Below are 21,509 nucleotides of genomic sequence, written 5' to 3' on the forward strand. Positions count from 1 at the left end.
TGCAGAAGCAAGATTTGGAATGTTTTCATACTGAATGAATGTTAAAATGTTTAAATATTGTGTTTTTCTGTATAGAGCCCTGTGGTGACTAGCAACAGCCTCCTGCTATTCTTCACTCTTTCAACAGAATGCCTGATCAGGACAGAAGGAAAAAAAAAAATTCTGTGTATGAATAGACCCACAAATCCAAGCACACACACGAGAAATACATTATGGAAAGAGCATATTTCATACAGGGTTGACCTCCATCTAGTGGCTGAAATGATTCCGCTTGAAACGCTTTAAGATTAATGACCGAGTCCCTGTAACATTCAGACAATGGTGAAGCTGAACCAGACCAGAGTTGGCTACAGAGAATAAAACAGAATAGAATTCATAAAATACTCTTTAAAAATAAAATAAAAAAGATCAAAAACCTTGGTGATACCCCAGTAATATATAGCACCACCACACCATTATGCACTCTAACCCAAGCATCTGGTCATAGCACATAGACCTACATTAATGCAAATATTTAATTTATTTAAAAATGACAAATTCCTCCCTAAATGACCAAGTATTTGATTATCCATGAGGATGAAAGAGCCTAACATGATATTTTAAATGAAATTACTTCCAAGTGGTCAATGTCAATAGTCAGTAATTACAGTCATAAAAGATATTAGCCTACACGCAAAAAAGTTTTGTTATAATGGAGTGAAATTAAAAAAAAAAATCCAATTCATGTACTGTAGATCTATCAGCAGTGTAATGTTTCCACCCCACTGCTCCAGTTTAACATTTATTTAACCAGGTAAGTCCTGTTGAGATTGAAAGCCTCTGAGCCAGCCAACTGAGATCAAAACCAGGCTGAAGTATAAAAAGTTGCAGACAAAATCAGGTCATGGATTGAACAATCCTAAAAACAGATAACAGTGCTGAGATAAGGATAAAGTATAAGCTCTGAGCAGAGAAAATGAGTCATTTACCATGGCATTTAAAATAGTCTTGAATCCTGATCTCAAGTTTAATTTCTTTTGCAGACTATTTGAAATGTGGCTGCATATTGCAGGAAACATGAAGCCTTTCATTCCCGTTTCTGTCAGTACGTTAGTAACAGACAGCAGAAGAATGCCTTATGATCTAAGATAATGATTGCAAGATGTAATCTGTGAAATATGTAGAGAGATCATGGAGGTTTGCCCAGAATGGAGATATAAATACATTTATACAGATGACTCAGTCAAATACATCGACAGTAAGCAACTGAATGTAAAATTATACAACAGAACAGGTTCTTGTGACCCAAACCAACATCAAAACATAAAAACCAAAGATTTTTTTTTTAATAGCCTCAGGCAAGAGCAGCAGCATTGATCACAAGTGATTAAAGGTCTTGAAAAGCAAAAACCTTTATTCCATTACCTTCGTCACTGAGCAGTCAGCATTGCTTACAGAATTGAAGTTACTGTGTAATTACGTGTTGTTGTTGTTGTTATTAGCTCTTCCTTCAAAGGGGCTATTAACCTTTCTCTGCCACCGCATGTGGTTTCTTTAGCCATCGTTACCTTTACAATAGAAGTGGTTATAATACACCCTCTGAGCAGCACTATGTCTTGAGGGCAGATTGGAGGCTCCAGTGACTCGCTATCGGACAGTGACGAGACTGGCTGGGGCTAGCTAGTTAGCATGCTAACTTCAGTACAAGAAAAGACATGAAGATAGAGAAAAGAGTCAACACTGGCATTCCTATCCACAGCTCTTGGTGATAAAAGAATTAAGTTTGATGCTGAACTCACCACCTTTCTTCTCGACTGGTGAGCAAAATTGTTAATGCTAATGTTGGCTATGTAGCAGTAATAAAAACTTACAAATAGCTCTTTTAACCTCTGTGGTGATAATAGCCTCCTGCATATGTAAGAGCATCTTTTTTCTTAAATATCATGGAATTTGGACATTATAGAGAGAAATATTACCATAAAAGCTTTAAATGTCAGTAACTTAAACCACAGACCAGAATTACAGCATGCAGCTTAGTCTAAGAGATGAACACAGAGCATTCTGAGCCTTCATGACACAACAAACACTGAACACAGAATGTGAAATTTTTTTTCTCCAAATTGTGTTTTTCTGCATCCCAAATAAAACCCCTGGCCTTTGCTCATATGAAGGTGAGACCCAGTTATGACTCATGCTCGAGCTGCTGTGGTCGTCTCATTAGCCTGTGAATTTACAATTCTAACACATCGTTTGAGGTGCAGTATTCAATCAGGCAGTCCAAGCATGAAATGTAGAGCTGTATTTTTTCTTGAGTTAATTTGTGAACTCCTTTTCATGTATTCTGTTTTCATTTTCTTATTTCTTTCTTAAAAGATAATCTCATAACTACTTGTAACTATGTTGCCATCACAAATTCTCTGTCAAACAGTCTGTATCTAAGCAGTGCTGCTAATCAGCAATTTCATTATTTTGTTATGAGATAAACTCTGTAATCTGAAGCAGCAAAAACTGAAAAAGTTTCATGTTTACTGTCTTGATATTCACACTGGACTTATTTCTTTGCAACAGTCAGAAGCAACAAGCAGCCATTTGGAGCTGCCAACAAATTTCCCACCATCTTGTCAAAGTCCATCTTTCACTGACCCCAATAAACCAGAGATAGTCGGTGTGCATTTCTTCTTCTAGATCAGCATGATTGGTGTTAACTGTTGATATAATTAAAATACAATTCATTACATACTGCAGATTTGTGGACTCCTGACAAGACGAGAATGAGTCAGCACCCCAAAGAGACCAAAAAGAAAGACTCTGAAATGTTTTGACGCCTTGTATTGTTCAATTTTCATTTATTGGGTAGCCGTTGAATTCGATTTTTAAGAAATGTTATTAAAGTGGAAGAACTGTTCCAAGGGTGTTCCTCTGGAATACAATTACTCATCAGACTCTTTCCCTTAGTGCTTCTGTTTCTCCAGCTTTACATCAAAGTTAGCAACTAGCTAGCAAACAATCCAGCATTTAGCAGCTAGATAAGGAGCCAGATATTTCCCTCAGGAGATGGTGCAGACCAAAACACCAAAATAGAGGTAAATGTAGACTGAATATTGGCCTTACATTCATCTCACTGTTTATTAATGTTGTTCCACATCTGCTGAATGTGTGATAAGCAAAGTTCAACACAGAAACTAAAAAGGTGAATTGTTGCTTGTTTCTGCTGCCTCCAAGTGGCCTCTATCTCCCCTTTAATTAATATCATATTATTAAGTTCTTTCTATGAAATCTAATAGGAACTTAGACATTAGGAAATAGGAGATTAGAGACATGTAAAGTGAAGCGTTAATATTTCATTTATCCACAAAAATATAACTATTTTGTTGGCCACAATATAATCAACTTTAAGTTTACAGAGTCTAAACATACTGGAATTAGGCATAAATATAATGCAATATAAAGCTTTTAGCTGGACAATGTATCAATGTCCTTGTAGTTATGGCCCTGCTTTTGACCAAATTAAACAGAGGACCTCATGATTATATTATGGAAAGTTTGTCTTACATAAGGAAAACGTATGGAAAGTAGCAAGAAGACAACATTCATAAATGTCTTAAAATGTGGTATTGTATGCAATATACGAAAGACACGAATTAGAGCAGTGATCAAATAAAAATTACATTCAGTGGGAGTAACAATAAACACTGATCTGACTACTTAAAAGTGACATATTGAGTACATTTAGTACGTTTCCTTGTTAGGGAAAACAACAGCAGCATATTGCAGGTCGCCTACATCATCTGAATACCCCTGTGGGAGACAAAAAGAAAAATGAGTACTGTAACACTACAGCATAACCTTGATAATGGTGTTTTTAAAGTGTGTAATAGAATAGTGAGAGAGATTTTAATGGGGGCTTACATTGAGCCTTGCTTTCATCTCCTTAGCTTGTCTTAGCAACGGATCCTGCTCTAGAAATGCAAAGGGAGGATTTTTAAGCCACACGTAATAATGCAAATATCTTACTCAGATATATTTAATGCATTTACAATATTTCCTAGATCCACTGAGGTGGTTAGTGGCATGATTCTGCCCAGATTTAATATTAAAAATGCAAACAAATGAGAGGTTGCCTTACTGTGTAGCTTCCACATCTTTCTTGCCAGTATGGCCAAGCCCACAAGGAGCAACATAGACGAGCACACCAGCAAAGACTCCAAGATGTGACTAAAACACAAACATGCAGTGGTCTGAGCAGCTCAGGCTTATACTATCTCTGTTCTAACAATAGTAACAAGATGATAACTGACAGATTTTCTCCGACAAGAATGGTATGATCATTTTCTGTGCTTGGCTGAGCTGAACTTGGGTGAACTCCATCATGATGGTATAGATAACCGTCCATAATGGTTAACAGTGTGAACAGCTAAGGCGTAGTAAAGGACTGGCACATAGAAATGTTACGTGTAAATTCAGGTGAAAAAGTAAATATATGCAATCTGGGAAAGGACAACCATAAGTAAGTGCTTCACTCTTACCTGTGAATGCTCCAGGGCTCCTTAGTGATGGGTTTGGGTGGAGGCAGGTGTGCTACAGACTGCCTTGGTGGTGATGTCACGGCCACTGCCACTGAGGATAAAGATATTACACAAAGAGCTGAAAAATGATGTACTATTATAAGAAAAAGAGTGCAGCACTGCCTACAGAGTTCTATCATCAATATTCTTGATAAGTGACTTGTAATAATCAATACCTTGTACAGCTGGAGACCTGAGAGCATCTGCCATCTGTCACAAACACATATTGATCTTAAGTGCTGCACTTGGCTATATCTCATTTTAGCAGCTGCAAAGTGATGTAAGGGGAAAAGGCCATGCATTCAGGGAATTGTGGTTCCTTTCATATCTACAAAGGCTTGGTTTAAATAGTTGGGAGTGCCATTTTTGAGTTTCAAGTGGCAGGTCAGATCACCATCTAGTACAATCATTTGGCTGCTTTCCAGCCACGAGGCTCAACAGCTTTTTTAAATAGATGTTTCCCAGACTGAAATCTCACTGTGAAAACTGAGCTTGTGAGATGTGAGCTGGCTTTGTGAGACTCGTAGGATGAGTTTTCTTTTTTTTGAATGTTTATTAAGCTCCACTAATCAACATTTATATATCAACAAAGAGTCAAATGACTATGCGCAATGTGAAAGTGGTTGCTCATCGTGACAAATTCAGACAGAATTATCACCCTACATGCAGCCCCCCCCCCATTTTTGCGCTCAATAGAGCTCATTAAAGTCATTGTTTTGGTTGTCCTGCCTGCAGCATTACCACTTTGTTTCTCTCCCACTGGTCTCATGAACGTTGTTTTCAGCCATAGCAGTCAGCATTTTTTTTTTTTTTTTTAGCAAAAACACTTTGATAAAAACCCACTGTAAACTATCTGCCAGCACCAAACAGCAGATAAACAAAGTTAGCGAACAGGTGAGCTAAGTAGAGCATTAAGCAACTAATGAGCTGGATACTTTTCTCAGGAGTTGGCGGAAACAAACAAACAAAAAAATAAAGCTAAAAGAAGAGTGCATACTGGATTTACATTCACCAGAATTATAAGGTTTGCAAGGTGACAGTATGTCAAGGTTGTGTTTGCTTGTTCCTCTGCCTTTACACGCTAAAAAAAATGAATCAATACTGCTTTGGATAAAAATCTTGTGTAGTGGAGTTTTGGCAAAGAATGAAATAGGAGTGGCTCACTAACTTGTCTAAAATCCCAATAAATGGAAGAATTTATATGAAACACTTTAATTTTAAGACCTACTTGTCGTGGGTCGTGGTGTGACCAGCACGTGCACAGATATCTGCTGCTGTCCTGCAGAACACCAGTACCAGCCAGTATCTCTCATCTGCAGCTTCTTTAAGGTTACAGTGAAAGTCCCAGTTCTGTCATCACTGATGGCCACTGAAGTGTCTTCGTAGCTCCCGTCAGAACCTGACAGCAGACAGGAGCTCCAGTCTCCACTCCGACACCATTTCTTCTGACTTTCTCTGTTGGCAAGCAGTCTCAGAGGAGTCAGTCATGGCTGACTGTCCGTCGGCAGTGGACTTGAATTGAAGATTTCCAACCATGTTTTTGGAGTTTATTATTTATGCTTTATAAATGTTGATTTAAAAGTGAGGATTCTGCATGGTAAATAATTGGTAAAATACCCAAAAAACTGACAGAATTGTAACGCAGTTACACAGTGAAAGGGAAAATCAAATACCTGTATCTCACACTGTAGTGAACTTCAGCTGTGACACTGCTCCCTTCTTCCCCACTCAGGTGGCTGCTCACCACTGACATGCCTGCAGGAAAGAAATCAACTTACAATAAGGGTGTGCATTTCTAAACTAAGCATTTTAAATGCATGAAAATGTTTTTGTTTTTTTGTAAATAATGCTTTATGAGTTCAAATCACTCCATTACTCACCATGAATGACCTTGATGTTTGTGTATGCGACAACATCAGCCTTCCATACACCCCCTATCTCAATGCCACACATGTACCACCCAGAGTCCCCCACCTTCAGGTCATTCATTGTCACTGTGAACACCAGGTGGACCGGGTCGTCGAAAATGCTCACTTTGTCCACAGCCGGATTGGACAAATGGGGGTCATCTGTTCGGGCTAAGCTGGTGCAGAACTCCCTCATACTTCCCCGGCACCAGTATTTCACATAGCTGGCATACTGTGGCTCATAATGACACGGGACTGTGAGGGATTGACCCTCCAGGACTGCAAACTCTTCCATGGTAGTTACCCCACAGAGAAAGGCTGACGGAAAGAGGAGATGGTTCAATGCTTGAATTTAAAGTTTCAGTCATGCTGCAGTCAGAGCAGAACAGTTACTCACAGTGGACATTTCTTATCTGTGATTGAGTAATGGGGGAAGTGGCCCTGAGCCATACTTAGTATCATATTTATGGTTTCAGTTTCCTCTGTATAAAACACTTTTCCTACTTTAAGTTCCCTCTCCATACTTCTTATTTCAAAATTGGATTATCCCTCTATAATACAGATTTGGGGGGACAAATATAACAGGCTTTTGAAGACTTGACAAAATAAACATCAAACATATTCTTGCCAAGGGGCAAACAGTACGGAAGCTTGGAATATTTTTTAAAAAAAGGAAAGCTTTCTCTGGTTCCCGCAGAAAATGGCAACTTTAACAACCCTTCTAGACTGTCTCCAACAAATGATAAATACAGAAAAGTCATAAGATAGTAAAGAGAAGTGAAGCATGTGAATCATCTTATATTGTAACCCCAGTATTTGCCAAAAGCACAATAATAAAGTGAGGGAGCTGCAGAATAGAAATTACTCAGCCAAAGAATTAGCTGCAGCTGCAAAGGCCTCTTAGTAAGCATATGACCTTAGTAGTCATCGTTATTACCTGGGATCCATGGTAACAGGCTGAGAGTGAGTATGAAGAGCTGCGGCATGTTTCAGCGTTCAGTTTGAGGTTTACCAAGTGAGCTCTCTCCCTTGTGTAAACACAGACTCCAGGTTCCGCAAGGCCACTTCCCATTGGTCATGTGACAGCAAGTTGGATCCAGATGTTCCAGATGTTAACCATGTAGGCACTGGTTGGATTTTAATAGTGGGACATACTTTAAGCCAGTGGTTCTCAAACTTTTTCACATCAAGGACCCCTAAACTAACACAAATTAGACCACGGACTCCCATCTGATAAGGTTTTTACTTTTAGCATAAGTAGTTTATATAGTTGTATGTAAATTGGATGACAGTTGACCTAAAAAGTATATTCCAGCTGTTCCTGCTGAACATCTTCATCAAATTATCTACTACCAAATGCAAAATATGTTAAGATTTTTTGTGTAGGGACACATTTGTGTTTCGTATTCTCTGACTTATTTACATTGTCAGACGCTCCCTGTGTGGAGGAAACCAAAATGACCTCAGGGCTCTCAATTTCAATTTCCACAAGCATCGTTAAAGCTCACTAACTTACGTGTTTTTGGGGCACTTGTCACGCTATTTTTTATGTTCATGTTTTTCTACAAATTAGACAAACAAGATATAGGGTGCCTGCATGCTATGCTAAGCTAACTGCCTTCCAGCTGTAGCTCGGTATTTGGTGTACATTTGTGAGAGTGGTATCAATGTTCTCATCTAGCTCTCTACAAGAAAGCGAATAAGTGTATTACCCCAAAAATGTAAAACTATACCTTTTTAGTAAAACATGTCATTCTTGCTCATATATCTCTTGTTTTTATTATTCTCCCAAGCAACCAAATGCTGATTGCCCACCCCCCCATGGATGCAGTTAATTCATTTGGCAGGCTACAATGAAATTATTTGATTTTGATGCCTGAACACATTGGATTTGGTCCAGTCTTCATTTGTTGGATTAAGCTGCTACACACACACCCCTCAGCCACTGAATTAACAAACAATTATTCCAAGCCTCTCAATTTGTTCTGTGAAGGGTGTCAAGGATGTTCCAAAACTCACTTGCTTTTTTCTTTGACTTCAAAGCCTTATATGGTCATCCATTTCCTGGAAAAACTTAGGCAAGCCTCAGAACCGAAAGTGAACTTATTCCTCCAGCAGATCTCAGAAACGAAACATAACTTAACAAAACCTATTATTCCCAGACAGTCAAGTTCCATGACATCTGAATATCCCGACATTTCTTTTAGTTTTGTGGTAGACTGGTTTGCATATCTGTTTGTCTCTGTTATAAGAAACTTGAAATAGATATAATTTTTTGAGAGTGCTGGCATCAAACTAAACAAGATTATAACTAGATAGTCACAACTTTCCCTCTGTCTCTAAGAGTATGTAAATCTGATTAAAATATGAAGGAAAAAAGATCCTGTGTCTGTTTCTCTGCCATAAACCCCCACATCATTTCTTCACAGCTCTGTCTCTGAAACATTTTCATATTTGTAATGTTGAACAACCTTGCATTGATATGATTTAAGCAAAATGGTGCCATGATGCCTCCTAATGTTTGTTTTTATTATTGGGTTTCTAATATTCATTGCTCAGTGGTTTGACAGTAACACCAGCACTTTATCCAATTGGCCATTACTCAAAATTAATGTTAGTTAATGACATTGTCTTCCTTCCAGTGCAAGAAGGAGCAGTAGAGCCAAAAAGACATTTCACATAGTGAGTGTAAGCAGTGGTAGAAAGTACATTCACTCTTGTAGTGTACTTAAGTACTTGTGCTTTTGTTGAGCATTTTAATTTTATGATACTTTTATAGTTCTACGCCACTACATCAAAACATAAAGTTTCTTACTTGATTATGCATTCTCTATAATCCACTTTGAACTTATTTTATTTATTCCTATTTTCTTCTTATATCTATGTTAGTATTCATTATTATTCCATCTCATTTTACATTAATGATTTTAATATGTTTTTATGCTCATTTTATGTCTGTTCAGGTGAAGCCCTGTCATATCATTTTTTGTTGTAAAGCAATTTTTGCTGCATTTCTTATATGAAAGGTGCTATACAAATAAGGTATATTCTTCTTATTATTATTATCATCATTATTACACATCAAAGGGAAATATTGTACTTTTTTAAACCATGCAACAGTATATTAAATGGCTTGAATGTGTTGCACCTTGACCAATCACAACTTTAAAATGTGGCATGTGCATGTAAATGCATCAGTAATAATTAATATTATAATATATAACAATGTTACATTTTGCCTGAATACTGTGTACTTCTACTTTTCAATTTCAAGTAAATGTTGCTGATAATACTTGCATTTTTACTTTAATGTTGCTTTGAATCTAAGAATTTTACTTGTAAAATTTTTACAGAGCGGTATTGCTACTTGAATCCTTTATCCCCTACTGACAGAAAGTAGTTTCCAGTCACCTTTATCTACCTATATCCAGGAGAAGAAATTGAATAAGTGGCATAATAAAGAACCAAAGAATGAAAATATTACAGACCTTTTCATAGATAGTATCAACAACTCTTTGTAGACTTTCCATTCCCAGAATCACCTCTCCTGGTACTGTATGCTAACATGCCCCTTTTAAAAAGGAATGGTGCTAATGTCAACTCTGGAACTAGGTAGATAGGCTACCTCTTTGTCCGCTATTAAATCAGCACAGGAAGAGATTTAGATCTAACCTTTACAGGAGAAACCTGTAAACTTAGTTCTGTCTATTTTTCATCTCTGTATGTAAGGCAGGTTCACATCCAGTTCAATCTAGTCAGATCTGTCAGGCCAAAGTAGCTAAAATGTATCAGTGTACTCTGTGACAAATGTAAGTGAGCATTGGTAATGGCCCAGTTTAAAGCCATTGAGCTGGAAAGTGTTTGAATCTATCAGAGAAGCAGACCCTCGCATTGCTCTGGGGGGTACTGTTCTCTGGGCCTGCTGCCCATGTGGAAGGAGTTCGCCCCACACACTTACTCACACTGGTTCAAGGAAACATAGTAATGCAGTCTTCAGCTTGAGAAATGATGCCATATGTGGGTTCAGAACAAATTCTACAGCTATGGATGGTGGTAGAGGAAACAGTCAGATCCTTTATTTAAGGGAAAGTAGTAGAAGCACAGTGTAAAAATACCTTGTTTGAAAAATATACTTAGCAGCATCAAAAACAAGGATGCTCATACAGAATCAACCCTTTCAGAGATTTTATTTCATTTATCATTCTATCATTATTACTGATACATTAGCATGTAGGCAGCACTTTAAGGTCATAGCTAATGAAGGTGGAGCTAACTTAAATTATATTCTGCTGGGGGGTTTAATCTATAATAATGCATCAGGTTTTATTTATTGATCATTTATTTTGTAAAATCTTAACTTGTAATTAGTAACGAAATGAATAAATATATTATGGTAAAATGTACTACATTTGTCTCCAAAATATATTGGAGTTGAAACATAAATTAGCATAAAATTAAAGTACACTTCTTCTGAAAATGTCCATTGGTCCATTACCGTGTACAGAGCATTTTTCCTGCCATTTTTCGAAGCCATTTTGTTGTTGTATTTTTCCTTCCTGCTGCTCTTTAAATAGTAATTTACACAGCTCCACCTACACTGATTAAAAAAATGTCCTGCTGTATGTATGAAACTGCGACCTGACAACTTAGGTCAACAAAATACAGGAAGGCAAGTGAGAGATAGCACACTGGTACAGCACTGTCTGGTGACAGTGATATTGCCTCATTTGAGGGATTTAAAATTTCATTTAAAGAGAATAGAAGGAGAGTGTGATGTTCCAGTGTGAGAGTACTGGAGGTGTTTTTTTTTTTTTCTAAATCTGTAATATGCAAATGTTTTTTTTTATTGAAAATTATGCCTGTTTAGAACAGCATCTGTTAAGTTAAATTCTTTGGAGATTCAGGTCTTTTTTTTTTTTTTTTTGCAAAAAACAAAATGCAATAGTCTAACCACAATCATTTTTATTTTTATCTACCTGAAACAGTTTATTATTAGTGACATCAATTATTTTACTATTAAAATTAGGGTTAGGGTTAAAGGGAAGAAAACTGTCAGGACAACACTTCAGTACAAGAACTGCTTCAGGGCTCACAAGATGACCATTTCAGCAGTTTTTATTTCTTCGTCTCAGTGCAAAAAGGGAATGCTTAACAAATTTTTACATTAAAAAAAATGACAGAAATCAACCATTTTATCAGTAAGAAAATTGTACTGCATCACATGGGACAAGATGCGACCAGGTCAGTGTTGAAGGTGGGACCGCACAAAAGCAGATGCAACATCATGTCTTGAAGGGGAGATTTGATAATTTTTTCTTCTCATTATCTGTGAAAAAAATTAAAAAAGAAGATGCGGTAGGGTTAGCGACATTAGCAGCTGAGAAACAAGTACAGTATGGCCTTTCCCCCTGTCTGCTGGTCTAAAAATTTAATAGCAGTTTTTTAGCAAAGCAAAAGCAATATGTGGTATTATGTGGATCTCCCCAGAGAAGTGAGACTGAAGCCTTATTACATGTACTGTATGGCTCTGCTCCACTGAGAAATAAGTGAGGACATAACCGGATGGTTTATATGACTAATAGCACCCAAAGGACAAGGGAATGTGTCTTGTTTCATGAACATAAAGCAATATAGTAAAGTATATATCCGCTTTAAAAGCCCATTTATTGTCCAATAAGTGACTGTGTATTATATCAACAGATGGATATTGCAGGTTTGGGTCATATTCTTGTCGACTTTCTCATATTCAAAGATACTGACTGTGCTTACAACTGAGCATAAATGTATCCACACTGCAGCGAAGCAGGTGAACAAAATTGACATTTTAAGAGTCTAACTTTAAAAACTCCTTAAATGGGAAATGTGTGTGTAAAATATACACCTTCTGAGAGGGGGGCACTGTAAGTTGGATCCACGTCTGTTTCAACCAATGAAGTTCATCACAACCAGATGGAGGACAGTGTGAGCGAATAGGAAATCAGCAAAGGCTCTCTCTGGAGAGATAGACAGGAAGTCTCCTTTGTTCTGTGGGTTGATCTGGATACGAAGACACACTATAGAAAGTAAAAAAAAAAAAAAAAAGACACAAGGATTTAATGTTAGTTTTGTGCATCTTAAACCCCTAAATAAAACAGATGTTAGGACAACAACTACATCATTTTCTGAATAATTTAAACAGTCGATAATGTTTTCAAATGTTAATTATATGTAAATTTAACTGCAAATATTTTCAATTCATAAATTGACCAGAAAAAGACTTGGGTATGATGCCTAAGTCATTCTCCCTTGAGATATGTTGTAGCTCAATATTAAATCTTCTCCCTCAGCAGAGTAACAATTTAGTTGTGCAACAATACCGTGATACACATTACTTTGAAAACTGATAACCAAATTTTAAAAGCTTTCAATTATTAACCATTTAAAGAAATATTACTTGAAATTCAAATTTGACATAACGTAATATGAGCTGAGATAATTAGTAGATCAATTGGAAAAAAAAAAACATGATGCTGTTCAATGCAATGGTCATAATTATCATCATATTAACCCAACTGTTAAGTCTCACCCAGTTTATTGTGTTATGGAGAAGTTCACAAGCTATGTAGGCATGTCAGTATGAGCTCTGAACAACGGGATTTTCACTATCCTGCTCTATACAACGGATTGTGAAGGTACAGTCTGATGCGACTTTATCAAACATGCAACAGCCCTGAAAGCTGTATGAAAGCTATACTGTGCAGTTCATTGACAACTTTGTGGAGAGAAGTTTAAACTCCTTCTCGGTGAATTTTGAGGCTGTAGTTTGTGGTACTATTGAAATGCATTGCATTATATCTTAGAGATTGTGAGGTTTCAAGATGTTTCTAAAATGTTCCGTAGAACCTGGCCGCACGGTGCACTGTTAGCTTGGCTGGCTAACCTGTGTCTGCACACACGTTCATTATCGGGCACCCTCGAACCCTCGAACTTGTTGTATAATCCACCAACAAGACATAACAACATTCAAATGGAGATATATTTACCTGCGAGAATGAAAGAGCCCACACATGAGATGAAGCCCGACAAGAAGCTATTGAAGGGGAAGGTGCCGACGAGCAGGCAGTAGAGGAACTGCAGCGCCCCCGTCAACAAGATGTACAACAAATAGGCATCCACCACTTTCAGCTTGTTGGGCGTCGTGGAGGTGTACTCCTCTAGAAACCGAGAGATAACCGATATGACTGAGTTCGACATGGTTTTGCCTTGTAACTTGTAACAAAAAGTGTCAGTGAGCGAGGCTTGCACAGGTCCTCTTCCTCAGTCGAATGAGTGACGTGTCCTCATTAACCGGAAGCGGCCTCGGTGTTACAAGAAATATATTCCGACTCCCTCGGAAAGAGGAGCAAAACGCCAGTCGCTGGATAAAGGAGAATTGGCGCCGCCCACACCGAGCCTTTTAAACAGAGATGCGCTAAAAGTAAAGTGATGTTTCACTCTGCCAGTATTTCGAGATGCAGTTGTGTGAACTGCACTCTCGGTTTTCACTAAATTTATTGGGACCACAAAATGCCTCATTTATGAGTCACAGAGTCTCACGAAGTAGAATTTTTCTCCAGGTTTGAATTTTCCCGGTTATCAACCGACACAAACACAGACAGCAGCAATACACCAAAACAACCCACACACACACTGTACGCCCATTTGCAGATTGTCGCTTATTAAAAGGGGTTAGAAATCTAGTGCTTTAAGTCCACGCAGAAAGATTTTCGTTGCCCACGATCGCCTCCTCAGACTTTGCATTAGCTGGACGACGAGAGACGCCTCTGCATACGCTCGCTGCCTCTTCACAATAGACGATCTTTGTGTGTGGTCAGCTGATTTCGGGCACTACGAGTTACAAAACAGTAGAAAATGGCATGCATGCTGTAACTTGGTGTAATTTCAAAGCAAGTACACAAGAACGCGTCGCCAATGTGATTTAACTGATTGTTGTCACCGGAATATGTCAACCAATGGATCCCGCTACAACAACAGCCCCGATACAGAGCGACTGTGAGGCAGAGTAAGTTACTTAGAGCCGAACAGACGAGTCCAACCTCCGACTGCGCACTGTTCACATAACATACGAGCTAAACTTATAAAAACTTTCTCTTTCTCTCTTTGAGACATTTATCAGGGGCTGTGTACTCCAGTATTTTACTGTAGTGGTGTGTCAGTGCACCTACATTTATTTACAGATTTTGAATTTTAACTCTAATGTTAGATGTTATCAGATTTACTTGTGTTTGTGTGGTGTTAATTGTTAGGGCCATGTGACCTTACACTTATTAAAATAACACCAATTTTATGACATATTAGAAAATGTAGCCGTCTACCTTTATACCACAAAAGCCATTAGCTGTAAGCTTTATGTATCAGAAATAATAACTTTAAACTAGTCTACTGCTGGATTACTGATGGAACTTCCTGTATCATTATTGTACCATTATTAGGGATATTATAATAAGCAGAAGTCACCACATATCAGTTTTGATTGTCATTAACTGAAGAGAGGAGCTAGTTATCCAAATGACTCAGCAAATCTGAACGGCCTGTGGATTGGAGAACAGGTGGAAGGGGTGGATGTGTACCTGCTGTGAAGATGGTGGAAGTAGAAATGTGACAAAGGTCAGTTTCCGCCTCCAATCAGAGAGGATGGGGTGGGGCGGTGGAGGTAGGGGGTGGGAATGGGGAATTATAAACTCACCTCTACTCAGTTTCCCCTCTTTGTTTGTTTCAGCAAAGTAGCTAAAACGTGAGTAAGACCCTTTGTTGTAAATGTATTGAATTTAACTGCCTGAAAGTTAAAATTAAGATTATATATAAGAGGTCACAGGTAACCAAGATAAACATTAACCACTACATCACTGCTGTGGGTCATGGCACTGACTTTGATTGACAGCATGATGGTTGTGAAACGTGACACTCCTGGATGTGTGGGCCTTGAGCCATGTGCAAATAACAAACAATAAGACTGTTGATTAAGATTGCACTGGCTTTAACCTTGGACTCGTGGCAGAAGCATTAATACTGTGCATTCAGCAAGCACAGAACATTTCCTCTACTATCCTCTTGTTCTTTTCATCTCTTTGTAATGCTTTCTCTCTTGTTAGGCCACATTCAGTCTGGAGCTGGTGGCCCTCCTGGCGTCCAACCTCCATGTCCCTTTTGAAGACTACAGAGTCCAAGATTCTAGCCTGTAAGAATATTTTCACTTCTACTGGCTAATTATATAACCACTGGGAATTAATATGAATGTAATTAGGCACTTTAATGATATTTTAAAGCTGCTAAACATTTATAAAATGTCTATTTTGTCCACCCTCAGTGACTGTAAGTATAATATGACACTTATTTAGCAACTTTTGTGTCACTGACTGCAGCACACACAGAATCTCATTGAGGATATACTAATTGTTACTCTTTTTTGCCTAATCGCAACAGGTATTCAGAATGACCTATGGGCCAGGTTTGTGACCTTACCAAACCAAGATCGAATATGGACATTGAGCCTCACCAACAAGATGGTTCACAAACCTGCAGGTAGGCCACCGGCTTTGTCTCAGCCTTTAGGGTCTATTTTAATGGTTCTAAGTGCATGTTCTGAAACCAAGTGACAACCAACCATGACATCACCCACTGGTTTGTGAACTACCGAGTTTGTGAATTAGCTGTCGGCATCTTGGTTTTGAAACCAGTAGAAACCATAGTTAAATGAGAAGGCCGAGCTGAGGAGGAGTGAGAGGGGGATCTGGCCTCCTCTGTCCTCTATCCTGATTGTCAGGCAGGTCGCTGTGTGTGGTACAGTCTGTCAATCACAAAGTAGACGCGCCCTAATGCATACCCTGCTTTATCGTCTATTTTCCTCTAAATGGGACCATAATTTAAAAAACGATGTTGTATTGAAGAAAACTGAAAACTAGAGACTGAGACCATAAACTCATTAGGAAAACGTTTACTGAGGTAATAAACCAAGTGAGAAGTTGGGCCATTTTCCCATAGACTTCAATACAATCTGACTTCTTTTTGCAGCCAGTGGAGTCGCCCCCTGATGGTCATTAGATAGATGCAGGTTTAAGGCACTTCAGCATTGGCTTCACTTTTCAGACTCTACCTCAATTTTTACAGTCTATGTCTGAAACGCATGGCATAAGTGCATTTTTGGGGCACTTTAGCCTTTATTAGGTAGGACAGTAGAGAGTGACAGGAAAGCGGCAGAGAGAGGGGGAATGACATGCAGGACAGAGTTGGGCTGGTCGGGAGTCGAACCGGCAACTCAGCTGCTAAGAGCATCGGCTCATGTGGTACAGCCCTAACCACTCAGCTATCGGGTCGCCCCACTTTTGCTATTTTAATGGCAGAAAAAATGGTCGTTGCAGCAGGTGCATGGTTCAAAAGAGTTGCATTTAACCTCATAATTATTCATGGGAATGTTTTGGGCGTGACATGCAATAAACCAATCAGAGAGGCATCTCACACTGCCTTTCAAAGCCAGGCACCCTTGCACCTTGGCAGATTGTTATTATAATGGAGCAGTGTTTCACACAGAATGAGATTCTCTTTGTGGCAAGTTGATAACATATTGTGACTGATTAATGAGTCTATTCCTGGCACATACACACTACAGCTCTGTGCACCTGGGGGGCAAGCATTAATCTGTGTGCTGTTCACAGCTCTACAAAGGAGTAATGGCATAAATTACAATGTTAGACATATTTTATGTTATATGATGAGAAATGTGAATAAATCTTCGCTTAGTTAGGAAACTGTGGTGGTAAAAAATTCAGTTGATGAATAGGAAACACTGTGGCAGGTTTACCTGGTAGTTAGAAAGAAGGCCTCTCTGCCGAGCCTCAAAACTAGCAAAGACACTTGCGCTGCGCTTTGCACCAGATGTAGGATCGGCCCCTTTGTTTATCAGGAGGCAACAGCTGTAACTCAGTACTCTCTGCACTAATAAAACCCATTAAATAATTCCATTGTTTACCCTCTTTTTCCACTAGCCCCAAAGACTCCCCTGGTGATGGTCCATGGGTTTGGAGGAGGGGTGGGGCTGTGGATCAGGAACCTGGATGCGCTGAGCCAATCGCGGCCCGTCTACGCCTTTGACCTCCTGGGATTTGGCAGGAGCTCCAGGCCTCCCTTCCCCTCAGATGCGGCCAAGGCAGAGGAGCAGTTTGTCAACTCCATTGAACAGTGGAGACAGTCTGTAGGCCTGGAGAACATGATTCTGCTGGGGCACAGTCTCGGGGGATACCTAGCTACTTCGTATGCCCTCCAGTACCCTTCAAGGTATTAATGCTGATAAGACACTAATTGAAACCATATACAACCAATACATTGGGACCGGCTACAGAAGCATTTTAGTGTTTTTGACTGAACCGCAACAGTGAGGACAGCCCCAGAAACAAAAAAATCTGTGACTGACTGAGTGACTGACTGAGTGACTGAGTTGACATTTAGTCATTAGCAGTTGCTCTTTCCAAATGAATTAGCGTTAACAATTTCTATGGGTGGGTTTACAGGCAGTGTCATGAGATTTACCAATTTTTCAGACGCTTTATCGACATTTTTCAAGAAAACACCTGGTGACAAATGTCGCAGTTTTTGGGACAAACAGTAGATACTTTCCATAGAAGAGAGTTGCCAGTATTGCCTTGCAAGCACGGGGTTAGGTTTTCCCTGTGCAAGCACACCTCTATATGCCTTTCATTAAACTGACCAGCTTGGAAGTGACTGCTGGTTAACATATAGTCATAATGGACCATGTTTCAGTCACTATTTCATACAGAAAAACATGTAAATGAGAACAGCTGTATTGGGAATGTGGCTGCATAAAAAAAAAAAACTGTATATGTGAGCACAGAGAGTTTTAGAGAAGCAAACGGATAAAGAGTTGAAACCGGCTGATACTAGGAAGAATGCAAATATGACATCATGACATCATGAATATGCTAACTAGCTCAGTACCTCACCTGGCGACATTTAGCAAATGTTCTAGCAGACGTTAGTTACTGTCCAATGAAAGTAGTTGTTTATTGTGGTTCATCCATGTCCTTATCTCACACATTGACCACACAAGGTGGTTAATGTGTTAATGCAAACACAAGCAACATAATGAAAATGTCATACTCCCAAAGTAATAGTTCAACATTTTGGGAAATACCGTAGTTTGCTTTCTTGCTAAGAACTTGATACGCTTTCATATTCATATGGTGAATGTGGAGCTTAGCTTAGTTTAGCATAAAGACCCTTGTAAAACCACATCCTTTTATTTTCACAATGTAGTTTTTGTACAGATTAAACAAAATATAAAATTTCAATGACTGAGCTTTAGAAGTGCTGGTAGGTGGATTTTGTAACCTATAATCAGAGCTGGTTACCCTGTTTCCAGTCTTAATGCTAAGCTAAGCTAATTGACAGCTGGTTGTAACTTCATTTTACCATACTGATGTGAGCATGGAATTGATCTTCTCATCTAAGTCTCACAGAGAAAGCACATCATAATATTTTACTCCTTTACATGATAAAAAAATGACAAATTAAAGCTGCACTAATTAATGCAGCAGCAGTTCCCCTCAGCTCTACAGACTATTGTTTTGGTTTTATTGCCTGAAAGTACAGACAGATAACATCTCTCTATAAGGAGTCCTACAATGACTCCAGCTGAATTATAATGTTGCTCATTGTGGCTGTATAAATAAATGTTTGCTAACACATTCACCACAATCACTTTATAAGTTGATCATATGTCCAGCGTTTGTTTACAGCTTTTTCTGCTGTCCCCAAGTGGCTATAAAATATCAGTCAGTGCTGCTTTAAACCTGTATTTGTACTAAAACACACAAAACTGCCAGTAGGAATCTGCTGATATGGGTGAGAAAATATTGTTGTGCTCCTTCAGAAGTGCATCCATATTGTCCAGTTAAGAGATATGGCAAACAAAAATCCTAAATGGAAACTGTCCCTTAAAAACACTTGTCATCTGCTAATCATAGTATACAAAAAGACACTAATGCATACCACCTTATGCTATTTGTAAACCAATGACAAATAATGCCAATATAATATAACTGTCTGGCTGTCTTATTCCAGAGTGTCACATCTTATCCTGGTAGACCCCTGGGGTTTCCCTGAGCGATCACAGCCACAGGCCGAGGAGAAGCGTGGCGAGGGGACAGAGGTGGTGAAGAGGCCGTCCCCTCCGCGCTGGGTGAAAGTTATTGCAGCGGTGGTTTCCCTCTTCAATCCGCTGGCTGTCATTAGAGCAGCAGGCCCATGGGGTAAGATATGTCACTGTTTATGTATGTAACAGTGTGCTGTGCCACATAATACTCTGTGCACTCACCTCACAGTATGTCGCTGATTCAGGTCCAGGCTTGGTGAACAGATTCCGTCCTGATTTCAAAAGGAAATTTGAAGATCTGTTTGATGATGACACTATGACGCAGTACATCTACCACTGTAACGCCCAAACCCCGAGGTTCGCCATCACACACATCACATAATCCGATTTTTAACAACAGAACATAAAGCCTGCGAAAAGCTGACCCATGTCCTACCACCTTCTCTCTTTCCCCTCCTCCTCTCAGTGGTGAGGTGGGTTTCCGTGCCATGTCAGAGTCTCTGGGATGGGCTAAGAGGCCCATGCTGCAGCGGGTTCACCTGCTGCCACCCTCCATGCCCCTCACCATGCTGTACGGAAAGTGGTCCTGGGTGGACAACTCATCTGGGTACAGAGTGGTCCAGATTAGAGACCAGGCCCACACCAGAGTAGTGGTGAGTGCAGAGACATGGGGGAGATATTATCCAGTTAAAATCTATAAAGGCTGCAGTTCAACTTTGAATTAGTGCAGTTTTAATTAAATTTGTTTTTGTTTTTTCTTCATTAGAGAAACTTAATGTGTCTACATAATTACTGACAGTGTGTTTGTTATCTCTGCTTATATCTTCCACCCCGCAGCTGATAAATGAAGCCTCTCACCACGTGTATGCTGATCAACCAGAAGAGTTCAACAGAGTGGTCGAAAACATCTGTAACTCTGTAAACTGACTGTGTGTGTGTGTGTGTGTGTGTGTGTGTGTGTGTGTGCGCGCGCAAGGGCTGAAAGTATAGAGACAGTTCATCATGGTGGTTTTAGTAGTGCATGTGCAGCACGCTGGATGTTTTGCTTTGGGGCAAGTGTAGAAATCATTTAGCTCCATGACCATGAGTTTTTCTCAATGTACCAAATTATTAATGTTATTGATATGTTTATTGATATGTATTAGCTAGTGTATTTAGTGTTAGTACATTTATTTATAACAGATGATTGAATTTATTTGTTAATGTTTTACATTGAGCATTATCATGTACTGGGTTTATGTGATAAGTAGCCACACGGCTAATTATTCACACATTGTACATGTGCCTGACGTCAACTATTAAGTACTGTATGTCTTATTTTCTTTGACTTAAACCTCTCCCACTGCATCAAACAGCTGTTTGTATTTTATACCTTTAAGATAATAAAAGCTTATATGTCAAACTGTTTCCTTCAGGTCTGACACTGTAGCACTGATACTGTACTACATGGTGCACTTTGTGACCCAGCCAGCAGAGGTCAGTAACAGGTGTTATTTCTGTAAGGTGTACAACGCTTCAGGTTCCAGCCTGTCAGCTGTGGAAGATGGATGGTGGAAGTCCTCCATCAAAAATGCTGTTCAAATGAAAGTACATAAATATTATCAGCAAAATATAATTCAGAAGTAATAGTAGCATCATAATGTGTGCACCACAGCCCCTGTCAATACATAAAAGTTTAAACAGCATTTTTAGTTGTCATGTACTGTTGGTTAGTTTAATTATAAACAATGTATAGTTAAAGGTTATTAAAGTAGAATAAAACAAAGATTCAAGTAAACCGCAATTATGCACAAACTGTACTTGAACAAAAGCACATAGATATATCCACCACTGCTGTGCTCTACGTCATATGTTCAGTTGTTGTACTTTGTCTGCCTCCATCAGTGGTGGAAGATGTTTCAGAATCCTAAAAAA

The 21,509-nt window shown here is 39.0% G+C and overlaps 3 protein-coding genes across 3 annotated transcripts; 1 reads left to right on the top strand and 2 right to left on the bottom strand.

Moving 5' to 3' along the window:
- Nucleotides 1–2,805: 2,805 nt before the first annotated feature.
- pigr (polymeric immunoglobulin receptor) lies at nucleotides 2,806–7,548 on the bottom strand. The gene is made up of 8 exons (XM_071491958.1): nucleotides 7,389–7,548; nucleotides 6,425–6,769; nucleotides 6,218–6,299; nucleotides 5,773–5,999; nucleotides 4,506–4,596; nucleotides 4,106–4,194; nucleotides 3,889–3,938; nucleotides 2,806–3,777 (listed from the first exon to the last, which is right to left on the bottom strand). The coding sequence occupies exons 1-8, from the start codon at nucleotides 7,435–7,437 to the stop codon at nucleotides 3,709–3,711; spliced, it is 1,002 nt and encodes a 333-aa protein (XP_071348059.1). The 5' UTR covers nucleotides 7,438–7,548; the 3' UTR covers nucleotides 2,806–3,708.
- Nucleotides 7,549–11,548: 4,000 nt separating this feature from the next.
- dad1 (defender against cell death 1) lies at nucleotides 11,549–13,789 on the bottom strand. Its single transcript, XM_071491811.1, has 3 exons — nucleotides 13,474–13,789; nucleotides 12,333–12,504; nucleotides 11,549–11,777 (listed from the first exon to the last, which is right to left on the bottom strand). Exons 1-2 carry the CDS (start codon nucleotides 13,682–13,684, stop codon nucleotides 12,374–12,376), a joined length of 342 nt encoding a protein of 113 aa, XP_071347912.1. The 5' UTR covers nucleotides 13,685–13,789; the 3' UTR covers nucleotides 11,549–11,777; nucleotides 12,333–12,373.
- Nucleotides 13,790–14,300: 511 nt separating this feature from the next.
- On the top strand, nucleotides 14,301–20,997 carry abhd4 (abhydrolase domain containing 4, N-acyl phospholipase B). The gene is made up of 8 exons (XM_071491810.1): nucleotides 14,301–14,492; nucleotides 15,583–15,668; nucleotides 15,914–16,012; nucleotides 17,473–17,761; nucleotides 19,565–19,752; nucleotides 19,841–19,952; nucleotides 20,062–20,248; nucleotides 20,433–20,997. The coding sequence occupies exons 1-8, from the start codon at nucleotides 14,443–14,445 to the stop codon at nucleotides 20,520–20,522; spliced, it is 1,101 nt and encodes a 366-aa protein (XP_071347911.1). The 5' UTR covers nucleotides 14,301–14,442; the 3' UTR covers nucleotides 20,523–20,997.
- Nucleotides 20,998–21,509: the final 512 nt, after the last annotated feature.

The sequence above is a fragment of the Trachinotus anak genome, unplaced genomic scaffold (assembly GCF_046630095.1).
Source record: "Trachinotus anak isolate AG129_WGS33_773 ecotype Australia unplaced genomic scaffold, CSIRO_AGI_Tana_v1 ptg000012l, whole genome shotgun sequence".
In the NCBI taxonomy this organism is placed as follows: domain Eukaryota; kingdom Metazoa; phylum Chordata; class Actinopteri; order Carangiformes; family Carangidae; genus Trachinotus; species Trachinotus anak.